General features: G+C 43.5%; 2 protein-coding genes across 3 annotated transcripts in view; one reads left to right on the top strand and one right to left on the bottom strand.

The window, feature by feature from the left end:
• The first annotated feature begins 24 nt into the window (after positions 1-24).
• HAL (histidine ammonia-lyase) lies at positions 25-25,026 on the top strand. Of its 2 annotated transcripts, none has more exons than XM_012469304.3 (21): positions 25-115; positions 356-696; positions 1,379-1,439; positions 1,546-1,573; positions 2,218-2,292; positions 2,383-2,455; positions 2,539-2,605; positions 2,890-2,927; positions 3,558-3,683; positions 6,099-6,238; positions 6,647-6,694; positions 7,471-7,618; positions 8,530-8,625; positions 8,722-8,780; positions 11,012-11,092; positions 14,586-14,651; positions 14,728-14,893; positions 17,450-17,584; positions 22,273-22,381; positions 22,479-22,548; positions 23,861-25,026. In XM_012469304.3, the coding sequence occupies exons 2-21, from the start codon at positions 450-452 to the stop codon at positions 23,999-24,001; spliced, it is 1,974 nt and encodes a 657-aa protein (XP_012324727.1). In that variant the 5' UTR covers positions 25-115; positions 356-449; the 3' UTR covers positions 24,002-25,026. The 2 variants fall into 2 exon arrangements, with proteins under 2 accessions (XP_012324727.1, XP_012324728.1); XM_012469305.3 differs by having other exon boundaries at positions 22,273-22,364; positions 23,861-23,948.
• AMDHD1 (amidohydrolase domain containing 1) overlaps positions 24,303-26,160 on the bottom strand; it is a 31,467-nt gene continuing 29,609 nt past the window's right edge. Inside the window, exon 10 of the mRNA XM_064376853.1 lies at positions 24,303-25,866. The gene's annotated coding sequence lies outside the window, so the exon portion shown is untranslated. The remainder of the gene's footprint in view (positions 25,867-26,160) is intronic.

The raw sequence follows: 26,160 nt of genomic DNA on the forward strand, positions 1-26,160 counted from the left end.
CCAGATAAAGACAGGAACATGGTGTTTATAAGCTGCCCCCAATGGAGGAGAACACAGACAGAAACAAGAGCAGAGGGAGAAATTGGGGACCCTGAAGAAAGGGGGCCAGCAGCAGGTAGGTGCCATCAGGGACAAGAACAGCACCTCCCAAAGTGGGAGACCCCAGGTCTTTCTGGCAGCAGGGCTGGATGGCAGGTGGACAGGAAGCTCACCCCCCTGCATCCTCTGCTCCTGCCCCCACTGGGCTGCAAAAACCAAAGGGACACTGGGGGCCTCGATAAATATTTGTCCAATGCATGAATGAGTAAAAGCAAAGGAGGAGGAGTGTTTTGAAAGTCTACCCTTGTCCTTCCAGCTGACCACACCCCGGTAGTAGCTCCTACATAAAGCTCTTCCCTCCCGTGACTGCCACCAGCTGAGGACCTCAGGCTGCAGGCTGCAGTGGAGCCATGCCCAGGTACACAGTGCACGTCCGTGGGGAATGGCTGGCCGTGCCCTGCCCAGAGGCACAGCTCACCGTGGGCTGGCTGGGCCGCGAGGCCGTGAGGCGCTATATCAAGAACAAGCCCGACAATGGTGGCTTCGCCTCCATTGATGACGTGCACTTCCTCGTGCGCCGGTGCAAGGGCCTGGGCCTGCTGGACAACGAGGACCCACTCGAGGTGGCCCTAGAGGACAACGAGTTCGTGGAAGTGGGTGAGTGGCCGCAGGAGAGGGCCGCAAGCAGGTGCACTTTGGCCTGGCTTAGTCCTTGCATGCATTGAACCCCTACTTCAGAGAAAATGATGAGCAGAACTCAAGCTTTGCCAAGGCTGGCTCTGGGCAGGTGCGTGCCATGCCTCCGGGGATTTTAAGTCCTCACACAACCCTGTGAGATGAGTAGGATTCTCCCCCACCTTTGACAGCCATGGAGAAATCAGAGAGGAGGTAACTTACCCAGACTCCGGCAGCTAGTAAGTAACAGACTAGACTGGTATTCAAGGCTGCAGGTCTGAATCCCTTTGCAGTGACTGAATCATTTTGAAGGTCCTTTTGCCTTTCAAAAGAACCCCCCACTCCATCCCAGACTGGAGGCCAGCAGCATAGAGGCATCAGTTCAGATTTAAAAGAAAATAAAGCTGGGAATGGGGATGCAAGTGGCAGCTCCGTCTTGAACTTTCATCTAAACCCCTGTTCTCTGCCCTGACACCTACCTCTCTGCTTTTTGCTCTCCTCCTACATAAAGATGCTAAGACCACATGAAACCATCTGAAGTGGTTTTCAAGCAGCCATTTCTATAGAATTCATGGGCCATTGATGGGCCCTTTCTTGGTTTAACAGGGGGAGTGCAGCTGTACAATGTGGCCTGTAACGAGTCTCCAGTGCATTCTTGTTTTAGTTATAGAGGGCGATGCCATGTCTCCCGACTTCATTCCATCTCAGCCAGAAGGAGTTTACCTGTATCCTTTCCCACAGGCTCCTTGATCTGCTCTGGGGGCGGCTCCTGCAGATGGTGGGGCTGGGGTTTTTCCACACCACCCTAGATATTCCTTCACCTGGAAACAGATACAGCAAGTACCGGGAACCTGAAAAGGTAAACTTCAAACCACTTTGTTTTTCTTAAGAAAATTCAGGCCCCTTATTTTAGGGGGAGGAAGGCCAGTAAAACTTCTGAGTAAACACTGTCAATTAGAACAGGGCTGGCCAGGCACAGTGGCTCATGCCTGTAGTCCTGGCACTTTGGGCAGCTGAGGTGGGCAGTTCACTTGAGGTCAGCAGTTTGAGACCAGCCTGGCCAACATGGTGAAACCCCATCTCTACTAAAAATACAAAAATTAGCCAGGTATGGTGGCAACACCTGTAATCCCAGCTGCTCGGGAGGCTGAGGCATAAGAATCGCTTGAACCTGGGAGGTGGATGTTGCAGTGAGCTGCAGTTGTGCCACTGCACTGCAGCCTGGGTTGAAGACTGTCTCAAAACAAACAAACAAACAAACAAGCTAACAAACACCACAGGGCTTTACCCAGCTCTGTAGTAGGGAAAGGGGGCTTGGAAAGGCATTATGCTTTTGCACCACTCAGCCTCCTCTTATGCAAGCTTCCTTTTTATTTAGCACATTCATGTTTCATGCAGTGATCAGGTCTCTGAAGCATCAGTTTGGCTCTGCTGGAGGTGTCCCTACTCTGGTTAGAATAATCAAGCTGTTCAGACTCACTGAGATCCCCTTCTTTTGTGTAGTACATCGCCTTAGATGGAGACAGTCTGACCACAGAGGATCTGGTCAACTTGGGAAAGGGACGCTACAAAATAAAGGTATAGGAGGGAAGGGTGGAGTGGCCTCTGGCCATTTTTGCTGCCTGTGGAAGTCTTTAACCTGCTCAGTTCTGACCAACATGTTCCTAGCTTACCCCAACTGCTGAGAAGAGGGTGCAGAAATCCAGGGAGGTCATAGATAGCATCATAAAAGAGAAAACAGGTATCCTTCTCTTTTTATAATTTTTTTTTATAAACAAACAAAAATCCCTGCATCTAACTGTATAATGTCTGCTTTTATCCTAGTTGTTTACGGTATTACAACGGGTTTTGGGAAATTTGCCAGAACTGTAATTCCCATCAATAAGCTACAGTAAGTTTGAAACACACATACTTTTGCATTCCACCTACCCCCATCTTTAAAATATTTTTCAACAAGGGAAATAATTCACATCTGCCCCAATTTACAGATCAGTAGGATGAGGCTTGGGTTAACTTGCATGTGAATTGGTATTGAAAACCCAGGCTGCCTGGTTTCTTCCATTGCCTTCCTTCTGTCCCTCCAGGGATTTGACCATGATTCCCTTCATTTTCCCAGCTGAGGGAATATTTTCTCACTGCAAGGTATTTAAGAGGGTTTTTACCTTTCTCTTGCAGGGAGCTTCAGGTCAACTTAGTACGCTCACATTCTTCAGGTAAGTCAGAGCGCTGGGTGCCTCCTGACCTCGTGTGATGAGACGAATAAAGCACAGCACAGTGTGAGTCATCCAGTAATAGTCACAAACAGCTAGTTTCTTGAAACAGCATTTCAAGAACGAGGGGCTGAAGTGGGAAGGGATGCAGAAAGAATCAGCTGAACCTCAGAAAAAGGAATGGGCCAGGTGGAGGGATGGGATTGAGACAAGAACACATGTCCCATCCCGTGGAGAGAGTGGTGCATTCAGGAAAGGAAATAAAGCCTGGAACTCAGAGAATGAGGTAGGATGGGCATAGTGAGATGGGAAAGACTGTCACCAATCAGCGCCCATCAAATGGTAAAGAAGTTGTGCTAAGGACGCTGGATGCTAAAGGTGAGTGGGAGGTCAGGGGTTCACTGAAGCTTCCCAAAAAGGGGACTTGAGAAGGCAAAACTGGGGTCTTAACTTTTGTCAGGAAGATGAGGCTGGGACAAGCCAGACAGGCAGGAGGGGGAGCAGACCAGCTACCTGAGCTGAGAGGAGAAGGTGATAGAGTCTGGACTGCATCTGGGGAAGATTTGAGGAAGGGAGGTTGTCAGGAGACAGGAGTTTGCTTTTCTTGGAGAAAACATCAATTCTGTTTTGTAGGTGTTGGGAAACCACTAATTCCTGAGAGGTGTAGGATGCTCCTGGCTTTAAGGATCAATGTCTTAGCCAAAGGATACAGTGGCATTTCGCTGGAGACCCTCAAACAAGTTATCGAAATGTTTAATGGTAATGCAATGGCTCCCCACACGGAACCTCTGTGGAGGCTGGGCATGTACCACAGGGTAGACTTGACTGACCAGATGCTGAGGAATCATCCAAGATAAGAAAGCATGAAACAATTGAAATGAGTGGGAAATGTGCTTGGGGAAAATAAGGCTAGTAGATGGGGGAAGAGGAGAAGGTTGATCAGAGATGCTTACTCCTGTGAACTTTAACTTATTCGACAAGACCCTTTCCCTAGCATTTGTCATCTTCAAGACTAGAACAGGACCCTTAAGTCTGCCCTTACGTTCAAGCCTGACTAGAAGAACCTTGGATTCAGTGGTGCACAAATATGGTTAAAAAAAATTGCATCATGATTTTGATGTCCATCTCAAAGACCAATTCAATAGTTCTCGCTGGTGCCAGAAAATCTGAAATCGTACGCCCCCCAGGTGATCAAACAGCCAGACTTGCACACTAAAATCCAACTTCCTGCAAGGGTAGAACAGCAATGCAAAGGGGTTAATGACTCACTTGTAATCATGAAGCCGTGTAGTGGCAGGGTATGATGGAACTCACCTCTTTAGAGCTTTCTTCTGGTATAGGAAAATTCTAACGTGGAGACCAGATTTGCAGTGGTTGGAGGTAGTGTCCCTTCTCACAGATAAGGGCAAGCTTTTAGGTCAGTGGAGACTCAGAACTCTTTGTGGGGGAGGAGGAGGAGAAGCAGAGCTGAGGCAGTCATAAAGAACAAAACACATTCTTGAGTTCCCACGTTATGGACGCAAGTGACACATAAATAAGATATGCCAAGGAGTGGAGAGCAATTTGAATGAACAATCTATTATCTGTAGGGCTGTGCTGAACAGACCATAGTGATTCCAACACCTATTTCTATTCCTACCTTGGTGTGCCATACTACATAGCCCTAAAATCCCAGACGGTAACACTCCAACCTTGAACCCACCTGCACTTTATGGGTGAGTCTACGGCACCTCCGAGAATTCCCCAAGGTGAACTATGAGCCAGAAGCTGGTTTGTGGACGGCACTGCCATACTCTACTGATATTATTTAACAGTTGGAAAAAACACCACTGTCAGAAATCTGATTTTATTTCAGAAGAATGAAGCCTCTTTTTTGGTAGCTTTTTGGGAATTTCTTAGAAAATAGTATGTGTTCATTGATAAGGAGCAGTGGGGTGGTAGACTGGGTGATTGGCAAAATGAAAAGAGTAGTTGCCGATAACTTCTCTTCCCCTGTTAACGCTTTGGTAGCACCACTTTCTTCTGGAACAACTTATATTACTTTTCCAATGTCACCAAACATTTTCCAATAGCTTTGAATGGCTAAATTTGGTCAAATGAATGTCCTTTAATTTTATATTTAGAGAATTTCTAACTTTTTGTTCCTATCATAAACAAATGAACTATTAAAAAAAAATAGCTAGGCCGGGCGCGGTGGCTCACGCCTGTAATCCCAGCACTTTGGGAGGCTGAAGTGGGCGGATCACGAGGTCAAGAGATCGAGACCATCCTGGCCAACATAGTGAAACCCCGTCTCTACTAAAATACAAAAAATTAGTTGGGTGCAGTGGCACGCGCCTGTAGTCCCAGCTACTTGGGAGTCTGAGGCAGGAGACTTGGTTGAACCCGGGAGGCGGAGTTTGCAGTGAGCCGAGATCGCACCGCTGCACTCCAGCCTGGTGACAGAACAAAAAACAAACAAAAAAACCAGCTAGTTCCTGATTGCATCTTTAAGATACATTGCTAAAATTTCTACAAGTGGAAGTAATAGGGCAGATTAGAGCATGCATATGTTGAGGGCTTTGCTTCCAGAAGTGTCCTCCTTCCTTCTACTTACTTATTTAGGAGATAGGGTCCTGCTCTGTGGCCCAGGCTGGAGTGAAGTGGTGCGATCTCAGCTCACTGCAACCTCTGCCTCCTGGGTTCAAGTGATTCTCCCACCTCAGCCTTCCCAGTATTTGGGACTACAGGCACTTACCGCCACACTTGGTTAACTTTTGCATTTTTCTGTAGAGATAGGGTTTTGCGATGTTGCCCAGGCTGGTCTTGAACTCCTGAGCTCAAGCCATCTGCCGCCTCGGCCTCCCAAAGTGCTGAGATTACAGGCACGAGCCACTGCATCCGGCCCTTCTTTCCTTCTTGCCATCTCTCCCCTCCAGCCCTTCCTTCCTCCCTCTCTCCTCTTTTCCTTCCTCTCTTCCTCCTCTCCACCCCCACTCCTCTTTTTCTTTCTATAGCAATTCATCCAGGTCCCTTACACATTAGCTGGGTCTGAGGAATTATCTTTCCCCAGGTATCTATGCCATCAAGTGATAGATACTGGAGGCGGGGCGGAGGGTGGGGGGCGCTCACTGGCAAAGCAAAGAGAGTCAGAGTGCAGTTCTCTTGAACTAACTGCTGCCTACTTCTCTCCAGCCTCCTGCCTGCCCTATGTTCCAGAGAAAGGAACCGTCGGTGCCAGTGGAGACCTTGCCCCACTCTCTCATCTTGCTCTCGGGCTAATTGGAGAAGGGAAGATGTGGTCTCCAAAGAGTGGCTGGGCTGATGCTAAATACGTAAGACTTATCACAGCTTCCATCTGCAGCGACTACCCGAGGCTGGACACCAGCTGTACTTGTGGCACAGATGCATGTGTGTGTGTCAGGAGGCAGCAGTAGAGAAGGTGAACCGCTAAGGTGGAAGCTGAACACAAAGGACCTAGAAACCAAAATTTTGGGTTGATTCTGTAGACAATGGAGCCCCTGATTTTAAGTACAGAAATTAATTGAAAGATAAGTCTGCTCTCCTGACTCAAGAACAGAACTAGAGAATAGACAAGAGAACATAGAGCCAGTTCCTACAGGTCTCATCTTTTATAAGATGGATTTTTGGATGTAAAGAGCTATTATTGGATTCCATATGATATTGGAAATAGGCTCATATTTCATTTGATACCCATTTTCATATTTTCAATCATTCTATAGGTCCTGGAAGCCCATGGATTGAAACCAGTTATTTTAAAACCAAAAGAGGTAAGGAAACTCAAGGAAAATATGTTCATAGTGCATACATCTTTATTTATGCACAATTCTCAGTTTTAATGTCAGTCTCAATGGTTTAAATGCAGCTTGCATGTTTAAAATTGATCACTGAAGAAGGGGCACCTCCACCATGAGAATTTAAGATTCTTTATGGCAGGCATGGTGGTGGATGCCTGTAATCTCAGCACTTTGGGAAGCCGAGATGGGTAGATCACTTGAGCTCAGGAGTCTACACTCCAGCCTGGGCAACAAACTAAGACCCTGTCTCAAAAAAGAAAGAAGATTCTTCATGCCACAACGCATAGGAGATCTCTTAGGAACTTAAAACTTCAAATCAAGTTCTGTTAGGATCTCTAAGAGAGAGATGTTCTCAGCCAAAATTCCTTAGAATGCTCTAAGCTAAGAGTCTTGGACCAGAATTGGGTTTTTTGGATATCTCATCTATCACAGTAAGAATTTAAAGAAGAAATGCAACCTAATGAACTAAAGATTTTATGTGCCGTCTACACTCCAGAGCTGCATTGCTGCTTTGGGAATGGGGATACTTAAGGAGTATTTCGTTTGCCAGATGTGTGCTAAGAAGTTCACATATGATGGTACTTATGCTTCAAGGGCTTCAAAAAGCATTACTGTCCTGTACTTTAGAAAACATAAACATTAGCTGACTGGCTAATTTTTCTCCTATGAAAGCAAAAGACACAAAATCCACTGGTATGTAGGTTCGTTACAATAACCACAGTAGGAAACTTTGCTCTCTACCCCCACAGGGCCTGGCGCTCATCAACGGGACGCAGATGATCACGTCCCTGGGCTGCGAAGCTGTGGAGAGAGCCAGTGCTATTGCACGGCAGGCTGACATTGTGGCAGCCCTGACCCTGGAGGTGCTGAAGGGTACCACCAAAGCCTTCGACACTGGTCAGCAGGGTTCTTCCTTTCGGTTGTTATTCATTCAACCAGAGCTGGTGGGGCGGGGTGGTTGAGACCTTTAGACACAGGAGTGGTGGGGGCAGGTGGTAGGGAAGGAAAAAACCCAAGTGCCTATGGCATACCCGGTGTGCTGCATCTTCATCTAAGCTATGGCTGATAGCTTAGATCCTTGAAAGAACCACAACTTACAGACCCTGGGAGGAGTTGAGTGACCTGCTTCAGATCACTCGGGGATCTGGGTGTGTCAAGCTCTGTGTTGTCTTAGGAATCTTTTCACAGGACTTTAGAACTAGAGTATGATTAGGGTTGGTCCTGACTAGAAAATTAAGAAAGAAAAACTATCGAATTCATAGCTTATTTAGAAAGTAGTGAATTTCAACAACCCCCCAACTATAATACGAAAAGGGCAGAACACGGTCTAAAAGTGACTGAGTTAAATTAGGCCACTGTCGGGTTCCCTTCTATCACTGGCCCCATTCCTTTAAGGTAGGCCCAGTGTCTTGAGTGGAATTCCCAGTGGGCTCAACATGTAGTTGAGCTCAAAAGCCATAAGTGCTCTCAGATATTTAAAGTAGAAAGAATCAAGTCAATACGGAAAACTGTGCTTTTGGGGTTAAGTTTCTAATCCTGAGTGGTGGCTAAGGACCCCTGGGATTTTTGAGGGCTGTGTCAGCACTGTTGATGGTTCTGAGCCGCTGATGGTCATTTATTCTAATATCAGAATTACTCGACCTGGTGTAGTGGCTCACTTTGGGAGGCCAAGCACTTTGGGAGGCCAAGGTAGGAGGATCGCTTGAGCCCAGGAGTTTGAAACCAGCCTGGGCAAAGTAGTGAGACCCCCATCTTTAAAAAATAAATGAATGGAATTATTCAGAGTTTTTCTCCTTCATCAATTTTAGACATTCATGCTCTTCGTCCTCACCGTGGGCAAATTGAAGTCGCTTTTCGGTTTCGGTCACTCTTGGACTCAGATCACCACCCATCAGAAATAGCAGGTCTGGGCATGTTCATAGGAGTGACCTGTTTGGTTATGGGTTTTGTGGAAACAATCAGTAACATGATCTGTCTCCTCTCTTCCACCTCTTCCACAGAGAGTCACAGGTTCTGTGATCGCGTCCAGGATGCGTACACCTTGCGCTGCTGTCCACAGGTGAAAACAAACGAATCAATTAAAAAATGTCAATAAAGTTTCTTTTCTTTCGCCAGCTTCAGGATAAAAAATTTTAAAGCAGGAAAGTGTTAGAAAAACATGTCATGGTCAACTATAGTCCAAATTTCTTACTGTCTCTATGAAAAGTTATGTATATTTTACCTTTATGTGTGCAATTATTGTAGTTTTTATTCTCTAAGGTGAACTATTTGTTTTCTTTTGATTGCTCAACCTACTTTCAGAGGACAACCTTTTTTTTTTTTTGGTGAGACAGACAACCAACAGAGAGCCTCTTGTTTTGGAGACAGAGTCTCACTCTGTCACCCAGGCCGGAGTGCAGTGGCACGATCTCAGCTCACTGCAACCTCCACCTCCCAAGTTCAAGTGATTCTCCTGCCTCAACCGCCCAAGTAGCTGGGACTACCAGCATATGCATCGTGCATAATTTTTGTATTTTTAGTAGAGACAGGGTCTCATCATGTTGGTCAAGCTGGTCTCAAACTACTGACCTCAAATGATCCACCCACCTCAGCCTCCCAAGTGCTGGGATTGTAACAGGTGTGAGCCACCTCACCCAGTCCAGTCAACCTCTTACATTGATTCAGTGCCCTAACTTTTAAAAATTCTTAGTAATGAAATTATGATAACAAGTTAATAGAGTTGTACTTGTTCTCCCTGTTAAAACTTTAACCAGATAGTCAGAGGTGTTTATAGGAAAGTCTAATTATATCATTTTGCAACTCAAGTGCACAGTAATGGTTACACCTTATTTGCATTTTATGGGCAATGTAAACAATTATAAATGAACTTGTGATGCTTAAGTTTAAATTAAAAATGCAGATGAATGACCTGGGTTGGTGTTAGGCATTCTGTATTGCAGATGTATAATTTACATATGGCTAATTGCCATACGTAATTAGCAATAAACAGTATTTCAGTCCGTGCCAAATTTCAGTCTATGGTGTAATACAGAGTCCTCCCTAGAATAAATACCCTTATCTCCCTTTACTCAGCAAGTTATCTTTCTAGCTAGCTTACTAAACAATAGATCAAAAACATCTATGGGAAAGAATTGCCAAATTAGATCTGCTAGAAGAATAACTCCTGATGTAAGAGTTCCCTGATATTTTAATAATGATAGCAGATTCCAGGTGACAGGCACCATTATCACTCTTTCATGTATTAATTCATTTAATCTGCCCAACTATGAGAAAGATCCTCTTTCTCCCATTTTGCAATGGGGAAACTGAGGCACGGAGTTAAGTACCTTCCCCAAGATCACATAGCTAGAGTATTACTTCCTTGATTTCTGGGAGAAGCCAGAAGGCAGGTGCTGCTTTAAAGCACTGTGGGTGTCTTTGGGTTTGGTAGAGGGTAGCTGCCTTATATGTGAGCATTTTCTAATGTGAGACCTTCATGCTTCATGAACTTTTCCTCCTTGGATAATAGCTACGATTTGAGTAATCTGTGAGTCACATCTAAGAATTTGTTTGCATTATTTTATGTACTTCTCAAAAGCCATAAGTGCTTTTTCTAAAAAGCCGTAAGTCTGTTTTCTACATCTTCTTCTATTTATTTTTTGAAATGGAGTTTCGCTCTTGCTGCCCAGGCTGGAGTGCAATGGCGCGATCTCGGCTCACCAAAACCTCTGCTTCCTGGGTTCAAGCGATTCTCCTGCCTTATCCTCCCAAGTAGCTGGGATTACAGGCATGTGCCACCACATCCAGCTAATTTCGTATTTTTAGTAGAGACGGGGTTTCTCCATGTTGGTCAGGCTGGTCTCAAACTCCCGACCTCAGGTGATTCACCCACATCGGCCTCCCAAATTGTTGGGATTACAGGCATAAGCCACCATGCCTGGCCTTCTCTTTTAACTATAAAAATAAGGAACTTGCCTAAGTCCTACCACTAACCTGGGAATGAATCCGCCTGTGTCTAGAGTTGGCATTCTGCCTCCTACACCATGCTGCCTTTTATAGATTGATCTAAAGTGAATACAAATGATCATGAATTTATTCTAATTAGTTTCAGTGAAAACCCAAAAGATTTGTAACAAAATTTTCTTCACATTCGAAATGAACAGAGTATAATTTCCATAGTTATAACTTTAAGATAAGATCTTCTATATTCTTTTAAGACAAGATCTGTTCCCACTTTCCCAGGAAAGACAGAATATTGGCACTCTTCAGGTAATCAAATGGGTCATATATCTTATTTTGATTGTATTTTAGGTCCATGGTGTGGTGAATGATACAATAGCATTTGTGAAGAACATCATTACCACAGAACTGAACAGCGCAACAGATAATCCTGTATCTTTTGGTGGTCTACTAACCTGCAATTATAGAATTGCAGCTGGTAATTTTAGGATCTACTGAAGCAATCATTTCGTGTAGCTTCTCAGTTCCATTGCTCCATTTCACAGAGTAAACGAATCAGTACCTGAGGCCCAGAGGTTAAGCGACTTTCTTCAGGTCAGAGGTGGTAAGTGGCAGAGGTGGACCTGGGAACTTATTCTCAGGTTCCAAGTCTAACATGCTGTACTTTTTTTTATTGTACTTCAGGTTCTGGGGTGCATATGCAGATCATGCAGGATTGTTGCATAGGTACATACATGGCAAGGTGGTTTGCTGCCTCCATCCCCTCATCACCTATATCTAGTATTTCTCCCCTCATTATCCCTCCCCACCCTCATGCTGTACTTTCAAAATGGACCCATTCAAGATTCAAGAAGCTACTTCCAGCACTGGCTGACGTGTTTCCTGAAGACACTTGCCCTAAAACCCACTGCCGAGGTTGCTGGTGGAAGGATGAAGATCTAGGTCACAAATGTAACTGCAGAGGCGCTGGACAGTTTATGCAGGCCTCTCTGCTTCGAGTGAGAGCAGTTTGTGCTACACAGAGGTCAGCCTTTAAACCCTTACCAAAGTATTGATTATGTTATGGCTTCCCCGTCCCGAGGTTTTGGTATTTATTTTTTTTGAGAGAAGTCTCACTCTGTCTCCCAGATTGCTCAGTGGCACAATCTCAGCTCTCTGCAACCTCTGCCTCATAGGTTCAAGAGATTCTCCTGCCTCAGCCTCCTGAGTAGCTGGGATTACAGGTATGCAGTACCAGGCCCAGCTAATATTTGTATTTTTAGTAGAGATGGGGTTTTGCCATGTTGGCCAGGCTGGTCTTGAACTCCTGACCTCAAGTGATTCACCCGCCTCGGTCTCCCAAAGTGCTGGGGTTACAGGTGTGAGCCACCACACACAGCCCCCATCCTGAGTTTTTATTTTTCACTTTACTCAAATTAGTCCTTTTGCATTTGTACAGAGAAATAGTAAGACTGTTTGCATTTCTCAAGGATGGAGCTCCTGTCTTCCTAATGGTGTGGCTGATCTCAGAGCCATCTGGTTTTTGCTATGGAAGGTTCCATGATGGCTTAGTTCCCCAGATGTTGAGGTGATCAGTCAGGAGTCACACTGGCAAAGTTTTCATGGAGACAGCACTGCTTCGGAAGACAAACCCCTTTGGAATCTATTTTTCCTATTCCACATCCCTCAGTTTGAATCCCTGAGAAAGTGCTGAATCAGAAGCCCTGAAAGCAGGTCACGCCTTGGGCTAGCAGAGGGTTATGTGATAGCTGTGTAAGGTTTCCCGTGAGATGGTTTTCGTACATCTCGTGGGAAAAGTGAGCTTTCACACAAGCTTACTTCAGAAAGTGTGTTTTATGTTCTCTCACATTGTTTTACAGTTCAGTCAAACACACACTAAATAAGCCTCAGGAATTGTGGGTCTCTCCGTTTACCTCAACACCACCCTATCCCCCAAATGGAATAGTAGTTTTTATGAACTCTATGTAGTCTTATCTCATGTACGAGTCTTTTCACTATAGGGAAGAGGTATCCATTCTTCATTGACATCATGTCTTTAAAGGGTATGTCATAGTGTTTTTAGAAATTACCATTCAATTACTGGATATGGGGGAGGGGATAAATAATTCCTCACTGAATTCTTCTGCTACCACTTGCCTCAGCAAGAATTTCAACTAAAAGTCCTTTATTTTTTTCAATTAAAGATTGCTAATTATTGGCCATGCACGGTGGCTCATGCCTGTAATCCCAATACTTTGGGAAGCTGAGGCAGGTGGGTCACAAGGTCAGGAGTTCAAGACCAGCCTGGCCAACATGGTGAAACCCCTGTCTCTACTAAAAATACAAAAATTAGCCAGGTGTGGTGGCATGAGCCTGTAGTTCCAGCTACTCAGGAGGCTGAGGTGGGAGAATCGCTTGAACCCGGGAGATGGAGGTTGCTGCAAGTTGAGATCATGCCACTATACTCCAGCCTGGATGACAGAGCAAGACTCTGTCTCAAAAAAAATGCTAATTATTGATAAATTTCCAATAGGCTAATATTTGGGAGTTCTCCTGCAATAGTGGCGTTACCTGAAAGAATATGTTTCTCCATTTTCTATTGCAGATACAGAGCCCCATCACACATGATGAATATTATGGGAGTGAAATTCTAATTGTTTTAGTCTAATAGCCAACAAACAAACTTGGAACAACCTGAGAACAATAAAACACATTTAAGTTCTAAATTGATGCAGAATTCCATTGCCACAGGGATTCAGAGAATGGAGAGGAGCCTGGGTCCAAGGAGCTAGGCCCAGTCGGCTCACAGTTAGACGTGCAGAACAGAGTAATCCACACTTGATGAGGTTAACGTAACACATACATCTTCAGCTCTTTCAAAGTCAGAACCTTTCTTGCACACAGCAAGTTCTCAGTTAATAAGTAATGAATATTCTTTAGCCCAGGAGATAAAAATTAGTTCTTTAGAACCAGGAAGGAGGATCTGTTACTGCCTTTGCCTGGGTGTTTGCTGTAAAAAGTAAAGCGCATGGTAGAATAGAATTATCTCAGGCTGGGTTTGGTGGCTCACACCCGTAAATCCAGCACTTTAGGAGGCTGAGGCGGGGGGATCACTTGAGACCAGGAGTTCAAGACCAGCCTGGTCAATATGGCAAAACCCTGTCTCTACTAAAAATACAAAATTAGCCAGGTGTGGTGGCACACATCTGTAATCCTAGCTACTCAGGAGGCTGAGGCACAAGAATTGCTTGAACCTGGGAGGCAGAGATTGCAATGAGCTGAGATGGCATCAATGCACTCCAGCCTGGGCAACAGAGTAATACAGAAAAATTTAAAAAATAATTATCTCTGAGAGTAATAATATTCAGCAAATCTAAACTTGTCATTTACTTAAAATGGATCCATGAGGACATACTGGCCGCCATCTGCTGTTGAACTCTGTCACCAGATTACTGAATAAAGAATTTGAAAATTTTCCCAAAATTGAGCATTCCAGACATTTGGTAGTTGCTCAACAGCAGAGTTTTCCATTCAACAGATTCTTCTATGGAACCCAAGTTTGCAGTGCCCATTGAAGAAACAGAATTTGTTTTCAAACGGATTTTTTGGTCTCTGTTTTTAGTTTCAGGTTATACACTTTTTGAGGGCAGGTACTAACCACCAGGTCAGTACAGTTATGGTGCTTGAGAATCTAATCTCAAGAGAAAACATCATTTCAAGGTTCACATTCCTTCTGCTTCCAATTGGGTGTATGTAATCCGCCTTTAAGGCTGTTTTTTTTTTTTCTTTTGTGCCCCTTTATGTCTCTTGCAGGAAGACTTGTTTCTTTCCCTCCACCCCACATTTGTACATGGACTGCCCCCTCCACATTAAAATGAGGGCAGGAAGGGGTTGTACTTGAATGGGCCAGCAAACGTTATCTTCAAGCCTTAACCTCTTTTGAAAGATGGTCTTCGCCAGCAGGGGAGAGACAATTTCTGGAGGAAACTTCCATGGTGAATACCCGGCCAAAGTAAGCTTTTTAGAACTGCTCTTGACCCAGAAAGCACATTCCAATACAGGCTGACTGAATGGAGACCCTCTTTCAGGCCCTAGACTACTTGGCCATTGGCATCCATGAACTTGCTGCAATCAGCGAGAGAAGAATCGAACGGCTCTGCAATCCCTCCCTCAGTGAGCTGCCTGCCTTCCTGGTGGCTGAAGGTGGTCTCAACTCTGGGTTCATGATAGCCCACTGCACGGCAGCAGCCCTCGGTAAGGACATCACCCTTTTCCCAGAACACATGCCTGTCCATCTAAGGGTCTTTCCATTTCACCTACAAGTATCAAATGTGGTCTGTTACTGAGATCTAACTTTTCATCACTTTTATTTGCATCCTAGCTCTCTCAGTGCAAAGGTAACAGGTTAACGCTCATATTTTTCAGAAAAAATATTTTAAAAACTTTAATACTGTAATGCTAAAATATAATAATTCAATTATTTATATTTCAATATAATAATGGTATTTCAATATAATAATGGTAATGGATAATTACCATTATATTGTTATATTTATTATATTTCAATATAATAATGGTAATGGATAAGGCTGTAATGGATAATTTCTCTGTGGAACACAATTTGACATTGCATATGAACTTTGCCTCTGTAGTTTTTCAAATCTCATTTGAAGACTATCAGAAAAAGACTAAGATGCTTATAGTTAATGGTGAAACTTGGACCAACCTATAATTAAACTTTGGATACATTTCACTAGATACACCAACCACTAAAAACAAAAAGATATTATTGCAACATACAAAAAATGCTTATAAGAAGCGGGATTCCCTCTCTGATGATTGAGCTTCAATACAGATGATTTCTGACTCACAATTGTAAGAGACAGATTAACACATCAGAACAGGGCTAAGGGCCTCATTTATGTTCATTCACTTAATTGTCACAATTGTCACCCAAGCTAAGTGCCATTATTGTAACTATAGATGAGTATCTGAAGATTTGAGAGTTAAGCGACTTGCCCGGTCTTGTACAGCTAGCAAGATGTAAAGCAGAATTCAAACCCATGAATTTTGGCATGCAAAAATGTGCTCTGACTTCGATTAATGAGGATCTCATTTTAATCAATACTTAATCCTAAAATAGGGTTGTCAAATTTAACAAACAAAAACACAGGATGACTAGTTAAATTTGAATTATTTGGGACACACTTATACTACAAAAATTGGGTTTTTAATCTAAAATCAAAATTTAACTGGGCATTCTGTACTTTATCAAACAACTCTATGCTGAAAGGCAGGATAGCCTGAGTCATTATGTGCAAAGACACTAGGTCAGAAGCCCAGTGCTGCCATTTACGAGCTGTGTGAGCCTCTTTAGCCTGTTGATCCTCAGTTTACACCTGCATAAAATGGAGATGATACATTTACTTAAGGGGGTGGTTTGGAGGATTAAGTGAATTGATGCATATAAAGCCTGGCACATCGTAAATACTGGCACTCAATAAATACTAGTTGCTATTAATATTATTCCCAACCAACACAAATAACCAACAAAGAGCCACTAAATTCACCTCCTCTGACCCAGTATGTTCTATTTGCTCACTTGCTTATTAATAAAATACCCCTTTAAGAGATAGAAACTTCTCACAATAACACGGTCATAGGGGAGTAGTCATTGATTTCTAGAGAACCTGATGGACATTGGGAAGACTTATTTGAATACGTTTTAATTTCCCAAGCTGCCTATTGAGGTTGTGTGGCTTGCTTTCATTGCAGTAAAATTAGGTTTTTTTTGGCCCCTGTAAGTTATCTTTCTGAACAAGCCTCACCACAGGTTGTTTATCCATTAGTCCTCAGTTTAGGGTCCAAGGACTTGGGACTTACAGTGCTGAAATCTGGAAAGTCCTTGGGAAACCAGGATGACCATGACAAACTAGCATGGCCCTAGTTTAAAGCGAGATCATCTCAGGATACGATCCCATAGAAAGATACAGCATAGAAAACAACTGAAGCTTCATTCACGACCACTCTTAAAGCCTGAGAAAGAGGAGAAGAGCCTTTGAGTCTGACCTTTCCTGACTTCTAAGCTAGGGCGAGGGAACTTCATAATCTAAGTCCTCGCTACTTAGAGTATAGTCCTCAGACCAACAATATGGCCATCATCTGAGAGTCTGTTAGAACAGCAAAATCTCAGACCCCACCCAAAGCTCAGTAGCTTTGTTATAACAAGGTCCCCGAATGATTCATGTGCACAGGAAAGCTTGAGAGCCCCGCGCCTTGGTGCTCCCTAGAATTCCCGCACCTCCCAGATATTTCTGGCAGTCATTGAGCCCCTGTTTAAACCCAGAACATCCACGTACAACATCCTTGCATAGTCTAATGTGTTAAATCTTCTTGCCCAAGATTTGTGAGTCCAGCCTCAGTCCCTAAATGCCACGCCTGAATTCTGGTGACACAACAAAATTGATCTCAAGCTCCTGAAAATGGCCATCATGTCTCTTTCTCCCCTAGCCTCCCTGGCATGCTAAATGCCTCCCAGGTTTTCAGCTCGGCTTTTTTATATTAGAGTTCCCAGCTCCCCCATCCTGGTCTTACCTCAGAACTCACTATTGCTTTAGAGTCCTCACTTGGGGTAAAAAAAAACAACCTGCTTCCTTTTCCCAAAGCAACTTTCCACCATCGGTGCTTGGATAATGGCCAAGATCTTCTGAAGAGGGTATCCCAGGCTGTGGAGATTCTGTGGAAGTCACAGGTCCTTTTGGCAGCTCTTCCCATGAGGAACGTTTCTTAACTGGCACTGGTCTCTTGCAGTTTCTGAGAACAAGGCTCTGTGCCATCCCTCGTCTGTTGACTCCCTCTCCACCAGCGCGGCCACGGAGGACCACGTCTCCATGGGAGGATGGGCAGCGAGGAAGGCCCTCAGGGTCATTGAGCACGTGGAGCAAGGTAATGCCGATGAGTGCAGGATGGTGGGCCTCCCTGATAGACCACTGTGCTCGTGGTTCTCGAGTGGGGTCTCCCACCAGCAACATCAGCATCACCTGGAAACTTATTAGGAAGGCAGACTCTAAGGCCTCCTTCCAGATCGGCTAATTCAGAAACTCCAGGATGAGAGGGGAGCAACCTGTGTTTAACCAACCCTCCAGGTGATTCTGATCTTCGCTAAAGATTAAGAAACAGCCATGCAGAACTTAGCTGGTCCCTTGGCTGGCATTTTTTGGAGTCTTGTCTTTTTTCTTTTTTCTTTTTTTTTTTTGAGACAGGATCTCTATCTGCCACCCAGGCTGGAGCGCAGTGATGTGACTATAGCTCACTGCAGCCTTGAACTCTTGGGCTCAAGTGATCCTCCTTCCTTAGCCTCCTAAATAACTGAGCCCACAGGCATGTACCACCACACCTGGCTAATTTTTAAATTATCTGTAAAGATGGGGTCTTGCTGTGTTGCCTCGGCTGGTCTCAAAATCTTGGCCTCAAGCAATCCCCTGACCTCACCCTCCCAAAGTCCAAAGTGTTTTTGTTTTTTTTAAATGAGACTTTTAAAACATCCTCCATGTGGAGAGAAGCATACCATGAACTCTCACACACCCCACCTTTATTCGACAGCACGTTTGCTTCATTTTTTTCTTTTTCTTTTCTCAAATTACTTTCAAGCAAATCCTCAACATTCTATCATTTTATTTCTACATATTTTCTCTCTTAAGTACGAATGCTTTCTAATCTATCGTGATCACACCCAACAAAATTCAACAATAAATCCTATGATCACCACTAAACACGTATTCTAATGTTCCTCATTAATGTCTTTACAGTGAGTTTGTTCAAATCAGGATTCAAGGCCCATGTTTCAAATTTGATTGTCATGGTTTTAAGAGTCTTTTAATCTAGAATAGTCCCCCCCTCTCTTCTTTTTTAAATTTTTATTTTTTATGTCATTGACTAGTTAGAAACCCAGGTTAGTTTTTCTGGAGAAAGACTGATATTCTGGATTGACCTGTTAGTTTCCTTGTGATATCACTTTTAACTTGTTCTTTGTCCCATGCATTTCATGCACATTGCAGTTGACCCTAAGAACGTGGTAAGATTTGGATCCAACCCTTTTAGCAAAGATACTTCATAAAGAAAGTTGTGTTAGGCCAGCCTCTCTCTGCTATGCTATCTTAATTGCTGTTTATTTTGTGGAATTTTTTTTTTTCTTTTTGGAGACAGAGTTCCACTCTGTCACCCAGGCTGGAGTGCAGTGGTGCGACCTCGGCTCACTGCAACCTCTGCCTCCCAGGTTCAAGCGAGTCTCCTGCCTCCGCCTCCCAAGTAGCTGGGACTACAGGTGCACACCACCAAGCCAATTTTTGTATTTTTAGTAGAGACAGGGTCTTACCAGTTGGCCAGGCTGGTCTGGAACTCCTGACCTCAATTGATCCACCCACCTCAGCTTCCCAAGGTGTTAGGATTACGGGCATGAACCGCCACGCCAGTCCTGTTTATTTTGTTTTTTAAAGAAAGAGAAATTGCTTTCCTTTAGGCATTTTTCTCTAAGTTTATCCAATAGTATTGGAGGCAGATGGCTGATAAAAGAATATCTCAATTTGAAGATAAATGTGAGAGTTGAGTCCTTTTTTTGGTAATGGTCGTATTGAGATATAATTCACGTATCTTATAATTCGCCCACTTAAACTGTACAGTTTAATGGTTTTAGTATATTGACAGAGTTGTGCATCCATTGCCACAATCGATTTTAGAACATTTGCATCAGCCCACAAGGAAACCCGTGTTTCCTGTGTTTCAGCTCTGACCTCCCTGTCCTGCCTACTCCCCAGTCCTAGTCCTCGTCCGAAGCTACTTTCTGTCGCTCTTTGTTTTTGTTTGTTTTCCTATTCTGGACATTTCAGGTGAATGGAATCCCTTGGTCTTTTGTGTCTGGCTTTTTTCAGCTAGTGCAATGTTTTCCTTTTCTAAGTTTTCATATAACCTTGCTCCTTCTAATGGTAAAACGTGTTCAAGACTCATTCATGTTGTAGCATGAATCAGTTCGTTATTCCTTTTTATACCCAAATAATAGTCCATTATGTGAAGATGCCACATTTCGTTTATCCCGTCATACAGTTGATTTGTTTCCACCTTTTGGCTGATACGAATAGTCCTCTATGAATATGGACAAGTTTCTGTGTGGACGTATGTTTTCATTTCTCTAGGGTGGAATTGCTGGGTCATATGGTAACTCTATGTTCATCTTTTTAGGAACTTCCAGACTGTTTTTCAACGTGGCTACACCAGGTTATGTTCCCACCAGCAGTATTTGAGGGTTGTGATTTCTCCACATCCTTGCCAGCACTTTTTTATTTTTTTGAGACAGGGTGTCCCTCTGTCACCCAGGCTGGAGTGCACACGGCCCACTGAAGCCTTGACCTCCTGGTATTAAACAGTCATCCCACCTCAGCCTCCTAACTGGGACCACAGGCATGGGCCACCATGCCCAGCTAATATTTTTATTTTTTGTAGAGATGGAGTCTTGCTATGTTGCCCAAGCTAGTCTCAAACTCCTGGGCTCAAACAATCCTCCTGCCTCAGCTCCCAAAGTGCTGGGATTACAGTAAGGAGCCACCGCGCCTGGCCTAGCACTCATTATTATCAATCCACCACAATGTGTTCCTTATGTTTACTCTTCACATGGATTCTCTATTGAACATGTTGCTCTGGTCTAAAGCTTAGAGTCACCCTTATCTATCGATTGTCTTGTATCCAGTTCATTAGCAAATCAATCCTGCCTTCAAAAGACACCAAATCCAGCCTCTGCCATCTCCTTCTGATGGGTCCCCTTGTTTTCTTTTCTTTTCCTTAAAATGATTTTTTAAATGGCTCTTGGTTACTCTCAGGGAGAACTGCTGGTTATAGATAGCAACAAAGAGCATTTAACCAAATGTTGCAGAGGTAGCCACGTAAGGTTTTCCTGACAGGTTTTACATTTATCTTGCAGTTTTTTCTGGTCTTTGACATTACTTACCAGACCATGCTTCTCTTGAGGTAACATCGTATCACCAACACATATTGAACATTTATTGTGTGCATTCAATCTTTCAATTCATTTAACCTGAACAATAACCCAAAAAGGTATGTACTATTATTCCATTTTATAGGACAGGAAACCAAGGCAGAAGTTAAATAATGTGCTCAAGGTTATGCAGCTAGTAGATGGCAATGCTAGAATTGAATCTCAGGCAGTTGGTTCAAGTTCACTGTCTTAACCATTCTGCTATGCTGCCATATTGATTCCAAAAAATGAACTAGCATCTTCATGACTTATTGGACTTATCTGCAAGATTGCTTCGTATGTTCTTCTGTGGAAGTTATGTCAAAATGAAGTCTCTGTGAGTTAAGAGTATGCCACTTTAGTCAGATCTCTATAATACCTGTAAAGTGTGGGACTGGGGAATAGGGCCATTGTTTGGCAATAAGCCAGGATTTATTCTAGTCATCTAAGTGGCTTTACATGAATAATATCTCTTCTCACCCACCAACTCCTCACTCAACTTCTTTGATCAAGATGGATGACAACTGTTTCCTATTTCCACCTTTATGTAAATTTCAAGTTGCTTTGAGTTTTGCTCTTCTCTTTGGCTTGAAATACTTGGCACATAGACCTCTGTCAAAGATTTGAAGGAGTCAGTGAATGAGCAAGTGAGTCTTTAGTTGCCCGGGAACTAACTCTGTAATGTCCATTTCAAGCCTTCAAGCTTAAAGGCTCTCAAGCCCACTAAAGCAGAAGTTCTAGAAATTGGAATCTGTGTATTGTCTTTCTTTAGCTAAGAACACTTATTAAATGTGCCATACCTGCAATAAATTCTGAATATTGAAATCTGTATTTCTCTATATTTGTCTCAGTCTAGGTTATGAAGAGGTTTTTATTGAAATACAATTCAAGGTTAAATCACTCTGGATTCCATGATTTGACAAGAAAATTCGTTTAGAAGCTTAAAGTTGATCAGACTGTCTAGGTGGTTAACTCAAATAGAGTATTAAAAACATTTGACTTGTTGTGTTTCAATTTATGAAGTACATTACGAGCTCTGGTGAGTGCAGACAGGTCACAATGGGAGAGAATGAACTTGTGGAATTCATTGTGGATCTGGAAGGAATTTTTCATCTTCTAGTCCAATATCCCCACCCCGCAATTCTTATGGAATTGGAAACCACGAGAAGTAAGGCATCTTGATGAAATGCATACAATTATATAATAGAGCTGCAGCTCAAGATGAGGATCAGCTGTTCTTTCTGACTTCCTTCCCTACCCACATGACCCAAACTTGGCCAGCAAACCTTGGTTAGAGGATGTTAACAGGGGACATGGAAGACTTTGCTAACACAGACGAATGCGCAGCTTCCTGGGTAGGTGTGCAGGTCTGGTAATTATTCAGGTAAATGTCTCAATTCTCCCCTTCTCAGCATTAAAGATACAGTCAAGGGGTTAGAAAACAGATTAAAATGTCAACTAAATATCAAAGCAACTTCATTCTACCCATAGACAGAGAACAAACCATCTGTTAGTTGGCTGGTGATGGCTGTCAACTTTGGGAAATCCACGTTCTTCAAGCATGAAGTCAGACTTTCATCAGATACCCTCTTGGAATTTCTTGTTTCAGTGCTGGCCATCGAGCTTCTTGCAGCCTGCCAGGGCATAGAGTTTCTACGTCCCCTGAAAACAACCACTCCGCTGGAGAAGGTCTATGACCTGGTACGCTCTGTTGTAAGGTAAACTCAAACAGGTCTGAAATTTACATCATTTCAGCACTGTGAACCTTGGCAGGGTTTACTGTTTGGCTGATGTGTGGCTGTGCTCTCTCTGTAGGCCCTGGATAAAAGATCGCTTCATGGCCCCGGACATCGAGGCAGCACATAGGCTGCTCCTGGAGCAGAAGGCAAGCTGGCCCTTTGGCTTGTTTCTTAATTTTTAATTGTTACGTAATCCCAGCACTTTGGGAGGCTGAGGCGGGTGGATCACCTGAGGTCAGGAGTTCAAGACCAACCTGGCCAACATGGTAAAACCCCGTCTCTACTAAAAATACAAAAAAAAATTAGCCAGGTGTGGTGGCAGTCACCTGTAATCTCAGCTACTCAGGAGGCTGAGGCATGAGAATCGCTTGAATCCGGGAGGCAGAGGTTGCAATGAGCCAAGATTGCGCCACTGTACTCCAACCTGGGGGATAGAGTGAGACTCTGTCTCAATAAATAAATAAATAAATAAATAATAAACAAATGGGTTGGTGAGTGGGAGGTAAAAAGTAACCAAGGATCTGAGTCAGTGTCTCTCTAACATTAATGTGGATATGAATCTGCTGGGCATCTTTTTAAAATGCAGGTGTGAATTCAGTGGGTCTGGGGTAAAGGCCAAGATTCTGGCTTGTCCCAGGTGATGCTGATACTTCAGGGGCACAGGCCACACTTTGAGTAGCAGGGACAAAGGAACAGAGCACCTGTGGCATGGAAATAGGACAACAGGGAAATTCAATTCACTGCCTTTTATCGTTTAAGGCTTGCTTTAGAAAACACACAGGTCCAGGCCATGTGTGGTGGCTCACACCTGTAATCCCAGCACTTTGGGAAGACGAGGTGGGCAGATCACTTAAGGCCAGGCGTTCTAGACCAGCCTGGCCAACATGGTGAAACCCCACCTCTACTAAAAATACAAAAATTAGCTGGGCCTGGTGGCACCCACCTGTAATCCCAGCTACTCAGGAGGTTGAGGCACAAGAATTGCTTGAACCTGGGAGGTGCAGGTTGCGGTGAGCTGAGATCATGCTACTGCATACCAGCCTGGGTGACAGAGTAAGACTCCGTCTCACAAAAAAAGAAAACACACACACACACACACACACACAAACACACATCCTGTTAGACCCTGGAGCAATGATCCTTCACTATGTCCACACTGAATTCCCTGGGTTTTGTTATTTGCTTGCTGGTTTGTTTTGCTTTGGAAAAGTATGCAGCTTAAAATCTTTATGATGACTTTAGAAAGTTTTGGGCTTTGTATATTTAAAGTCTTTTAGGCAACCAAAGACTAATTGACACAGGTCATGTGTCAAATGGCTTAGAATAAAAGCAAGCAAACAGCAGTTGTGTGTCCAGTCATGTATAGAGGAAGTTTTGACTTTGGATGAAGTTGATGTTTAATAGCATGTGGAAACAAGGTCGTCGATATTTCAACTTTGTTTTGTCCTTGCTTTTCAGGTTTGGGAAGTAGCTTCACCCTACATTGAAAAATACAGAATGGAGCATATTCCAGAATCCAGACCTCTTTCTCCAACGGCCTTTTCACTGCAATCTCTGCGCAAGAAATCCACCAAAATCCCGGAGTCTGAGGATCTTTAATGGGCTTTGTCGTGGAGTGGCAGATCAGAGGGCAGTTTGTTTAGCACAAAGCAATACTAGGCTGAAGGACAGACCTGAGAACTTTCCTAGGCAGATCAATCCATTGTATAATTCAGTTCTTTTAACACCTGCGTTGGCTAGGCTGATGGTAGCCTTATAGTTGCTAAATTTAGCACTGTGTTCTTGTCATGGTTTGAGACACACCAGGTATTTTCAGATTTTAGGAGTTTTTTTTTCTTTCTTAACAATTTCAATAGGCCACTCACTCTTTTTTTTTTTTTTTTTTTTATGACGGGGTTTCACCGTGTCGATCAGGCTGGTCTTGAACTCCTGACCTCAGGTGATCCGCCCGCCTTGGCCTCCAAAGTGCTTGGATTACAGGCATGAGCCACCACGCCCGGCTTAGGCCACTCACTCTTATGGGTGAGAGGAATAACTGCATTTGTATGTGTCTGTTTTTTGTTTTTAGCATTAGATGAATTCATATTTGGAAACAGATTGATAGTATTTTTTTTCTAAAAAATTAGACTTTAGTTAACCGTATTATTATTTTTTAAATTTGCTTCAACAAGCTCTCCACCAGTTGATTTTCTTTGGCTGATTTTACTTTGCATGATCTGCCTTAATATGCCTTCATAAATCACCATTTCAAGTCATAATTTGTCCTTAAGCTGCTTTTTTCTTCTATTAATTGGATCATAGTAAAGAGTTGTCAGTAGGTCTTAAGCTATTAAATAGAGATTAAAACCAACAAGGGATTTCACGTGCAAAGGAGATAAGGAATGAATATAAAGATTGCTATTTGGGCAGGTCTTATTAAACTGTGTATTTTGTTTATCACTACACATATCCCCAAAATGCTTACACTGGAGTTTGAGGTTAGTATTTTCACTTCCTGGGTGTTAGTACTCTATTCACATTCTTGTTGCAACCCTCCTCATTTCACAGATTAGGCATCTCTGGGGATTGACCAACGTCCTTTCTGTAATGGTAATCATTAAAATGAGTCCTATTGACAAAGGTCAGATGGAGCCCCGAGTGTATTACCCAATCTGCTTTTTCCCCCAAGAAGAAGATAAAGGACCTTCAGGGACGGCTTAAGTGTATCTGTCCAGATGAAGGATGGGTCACATGACCTCTTGGCTTCCCAAGACTAAGCTCTGTGACTTTGCACCCAACTGTGCACGTGTGTGCAAGGCCCTCCAAGTGGTCTGAAACCATGGCTCTAAAAAGTGCAGCTGGTAGAGAGGAGGACAGACACACTTACCAGCTTGCCTGATTGCTGTCTAAAATGAGCCCAACAGTGGATTTCACAATAGAGTTTTCACTCTAGATTTGCAGCTTGTCCACAGGAAAGGCGGAAACTGAAGTGAAAACTGCTGCCCACAGCAATTCAGGGAGCAAAAAGTGCTGAGGAGTCTGTTTACCTAAAGGTTGTTCTTGGTACTATTCTTTGTCAAAACGTGGACACACACAGATGAGGTTTGTGCCTTGTCATCCATGAGCTGCTGTTGAGCCAGTAAACCCCAGGGAATGCTGGATTCTCGTGGCCCCTGCAGTCCTCTAGGTCAAAATGACACTTTGGCCAGGCATGGTGGCTCATGCCTGTAATCCCAGCACTTTGAGAGGCCAAGGGGGGCAGATCAGGAGGTCAAGAGACCGAGTCCATCCTGGCCAACATGGTGAATGAAACCCCGTTTCTACTAAAAATACAAAAAATAGCTGGGTATGGTGGCGCATGCCTATAGTCCCAGCTACTCAGGAGGCCGAGGCAGGAGAATCACTTGAACCCTGGAGGTGGAGGTTGCAGTGAGCCGAGATTGTACCACTGCACTCCAGCCTGGTGACAGAGCGAGACTCAGTCTCTAAAAAAAAAAAAAAAAAAGACACTTTGTCACTGAGTTTTCTACATAGCCCTATTAGTAACCGACAGCACATGCCTTCAAAGGAACTTCAAGGTAAACATGGAATAAACTAAGTCTCAATTGTCTTATGGTGTCCCTTATTTTTAGGTTTTTATAGCAAAGTTTAGCGCCTCTAACAGCAGTTAATCAAGCTCCTGAAGGATTCAGCTGACGGATGTTAACTATCTTTAGAAATATGCTTGACTCAATACACTCTTTCCCACTGAGTAACAGTGAAAGAATTGGAGGCATCAG

Source organism: Aotus nancymaae, unplaced genomic scaffold (assembly GCF_030222135.1).
Source record: "Aotus nancymaae isolate 86718 unplaced genomic scaffold, 86718_ANA_hifiasm-v0.15.2.pri h1tg000016l, whole genome shotgun sequence".
In the NCBI taxonomy this organism is placed as follows: domain Eukaryota; kingdom Metazoa; phylum Chordata; class Mammalia; order Primates; family Aotidae; genus Aotus; species Aotus nancymaae.

Bases quoted from the DNA above. Each gene is read 5' to 3' on its own strand.
- HAL (XM_012469304.3), top strand. From the start codon at position 450: ATGCCCAGGTACACAGTGCACGTCCGTGGGGAATGGCTGGCCGTGCCC. The intron at 1,440-1,545 runs GTATCCTTTCCC...ACCTGGAAACAG, and splicing joins CAGCCAGAAGGAGTTTACCT to ATACAGCAAGTACCGGGAAC. The intron at 2,606-2,889 runs GTAAGTTTGAAA...TTTCTCTTGCAG, and splicing joins ATTCCCATCAATAAGCTACA to GGAGCTTCAGGTCAACTTAG.